The sequence below is a fragment of the Carcharodon carcharias genome, chromosome 12 (assembly GCF_017639515.1).
Source record: "Carcharodon carcharias isolate sCarCar2 chromosome 12, sCarCar2.pri, whole genome shotgun sequence".
Classification (NCBI taxonomy): Eukaryota; Metazoa; Chordata; class Chondrichthyes; order Lamniformes; family Lamnidae; genus Carcharodon; species Carcharodon carcharias.
Genome location: NC_054478.1, coordinates 58,988,829 through 58,991,075, shown reverse-complemented (window position 1 = coordinate 58,991,075; position 2,247 = coordinate 58,988,829). Strand labels below are relative to the sequence as shown.

Sequence of the window (2,247 nt, the reverse complement as noted above, 5' to 3'; positions counted from 1 at the left end):
CTACCCTTTACTACATGTTGACATCTAGGTAAAAGTACAGTACTTCCTGGCGGAGGGAACATTCTTTCTTTTGGTACAAGGAAGTTGAATTACCATAGCCAGCAACTTTGTTTGCTTTTCACAGTACAATCTTCAAATTTCTTAATTTGATGCTGCCTAGTTACATTACTTTAATAATGCAACAATTTCAAAAAGGTGTATTAACTAAGTTATGGAACTTAAACAGTAGTACCATTAGTTTCCAGCTGGTTGTGTTGTAAAGTTGCATATTAATTTTTTTTTATATTTTTTTCAGATATCTGTGAAACTACGCCAATTAGCCATGAAGAGAGTGACCTTACAAAGAATCAGCAAGGATTTCTGCTTTTACAGAATTGTTGAATTTTCATGAGCTTATTGTACACAATGGCAGATGCCTCAAAAATCAACAATTTGATTCTGCAGCAATGTTCGCTTACATGTGACGTGATGTAACATAAAAGGAACATCAAAATGGCTTCTAAGGTCTCATGTTTATATATTTTAACAGTTGTTTGCTGGGCAAGTGCTCTTTGGTACTTGAGTGCAACTCGTCCCTCTTCCTCTTATGTTGGGCACAGTTCATTTGCCCGTCTTACAGTTGAGAGAAAAAATTTCAGCTTTACTAACATTCGAACTCGGTCACTGAATCCACATAATTTCAATTACCTTATTAATGAGCCTAACAAATGTGAGCAATTTAGCCCATTCTTAGTGATTCTTGTAAGCACAACACACAAAGAGTTTGATGCACGACAGGCCATAAGGGAAACATGGGGAGATGAAAACAACTTCAAAGGAATACAAGTGATCACTTTATTTCTGCTTGGAAAAAACACAGACAATGTTTTGAATGAGATGGTGGAACAGGAGAGCCAAATTTTTCATGACATCATTGTGGAGGACTTTTTGGATTCCTACCATAATCTTACTCTGAAAACTTTAATGGGCGTGAAGTGGATAGCCAACTTTTGTTCAAAAGCAAAGTATGTAATGAAAACTGATAGTGATATTTTTGTTAATATGGACAATTTGATCTATAAATTACTTAAGCCAAACACAAAGCCTCGGAGAAGGTATTTTACTGGCTATGTCATTAATGGTGGACCTATAAGAGACATTCGCAGCAAGTGGTATATGCCTAGAGATTTATACCCTGACAACAATTACCCACCATTCTGTTCAGGCACTGGGTATGTATTTTCTACAGATGTGGCTGAAGCTATTTACAAGACATCTCTTCACACTAGGATGCTGCATCTTGAGGATGTCTATGTTGGACTATGCCTGCGGAAGCTTGGCATTCATCCCTTTCAGAATAGTGGTTTCAATCACTGGAAGGTTTCATACAGTCTGTGCAGGTATCGTAGACTAATTACAGTGCACCAGATATCTCCCGAAGAAATGCAGAGGATTTGGAATGAGATGTCAAGCAAAAAACATCTTCGATGCTAAATATACTAAATTCATATATAAATGATTTACAAATGCTTCTACTTGTCACTCAATCCCCAATCAACGATCTATGTCAATTCACTATGAAAGGCAGTGAACATGTTTTTACAGCAGAAAAGTAGCTTAAACTGCTCATTATGACACCCACTGTCACAGGTATAAATACTGAATAGTTTAACCTAACAGTTAATGACTGCAATTACTATCATAAACAGTAATTAATTGAAATGCTCTCGTTTGTAGGATTGTATACTTTGAGTAAAACATAAATTTGATGTATGTTTTAGTTCATTTAAAATTGATTGTGTATTGACATAATAAATATCAAGGGATGAACAGTACTATTGCTAAAAGCGATATTTATTGTACATTTATTGCTCATATAATTGTGTTACTTGCTTAAGAGGAATGTGCAAACGTCAAGATTTTCAACTTCAATTTGCCTTTTGGTAAATTAAGTATTTCATATAAATTAAATCAAATAAGCAGAACACAGACCAGAGAAGAGGGATGAAAGGTCAAGTTTAGTTTAGGATTACAGAACTCAAATAAAGTGGCACTGGTCAAACCATCCAGTACAATGTGACTTGCTTAGCTTGCATAATATCCATCTTTATTTCACTCATTATATATAAGAATTAATATTTTTCTTTAAGAAGGCTGCATCTGGTTACCTTGAATGCATTATCTTATCTACCCTACAGCAGGTACTGGATATAGTTCTGCCAAAATATGTCAGATTATAATTTGATGAAGGTAAATAAGAAATTTGTA

The 2,247-nt window shown here is 34.8% G+C and overlaps 1 protein-coding gene across 1 annotated transcript; it reads left to right on the top strand.

Annotated features, from left to right (window-relative positions):
- The first annotated feature begins 492 nt into the window (after positions 1 to 492).
- Positions 493 to 1,885, top strand: b3galt1b (UDP-Gal:betaGlcNAc beta 1,3-galactosyltransferase, polypeptide 1b). Its single transcript, XM_041201411.1, has one exon. It carries the CDS (start codon positions 493 to 495, stop codon positions 1,471 to 1,473), a length of 981 nt encoding a protein of 326 aa, XP_041057345.1. The 3' UTR covers positions 1,474 to 1,885.
- The last annotated feature ends 362 nt before the right edge of the window (positions 1,886 to 2,247 follow it).

What these genes read in the sequence shown, in the direction of transcription:
- b3galt1b (XM_041201411.1), top strand. Translation starts at nt 493, where the DNA reads ATGGCTTCTAAGGTCTCATGTTTATATATTTTAACAGTTGTTTGCTGG.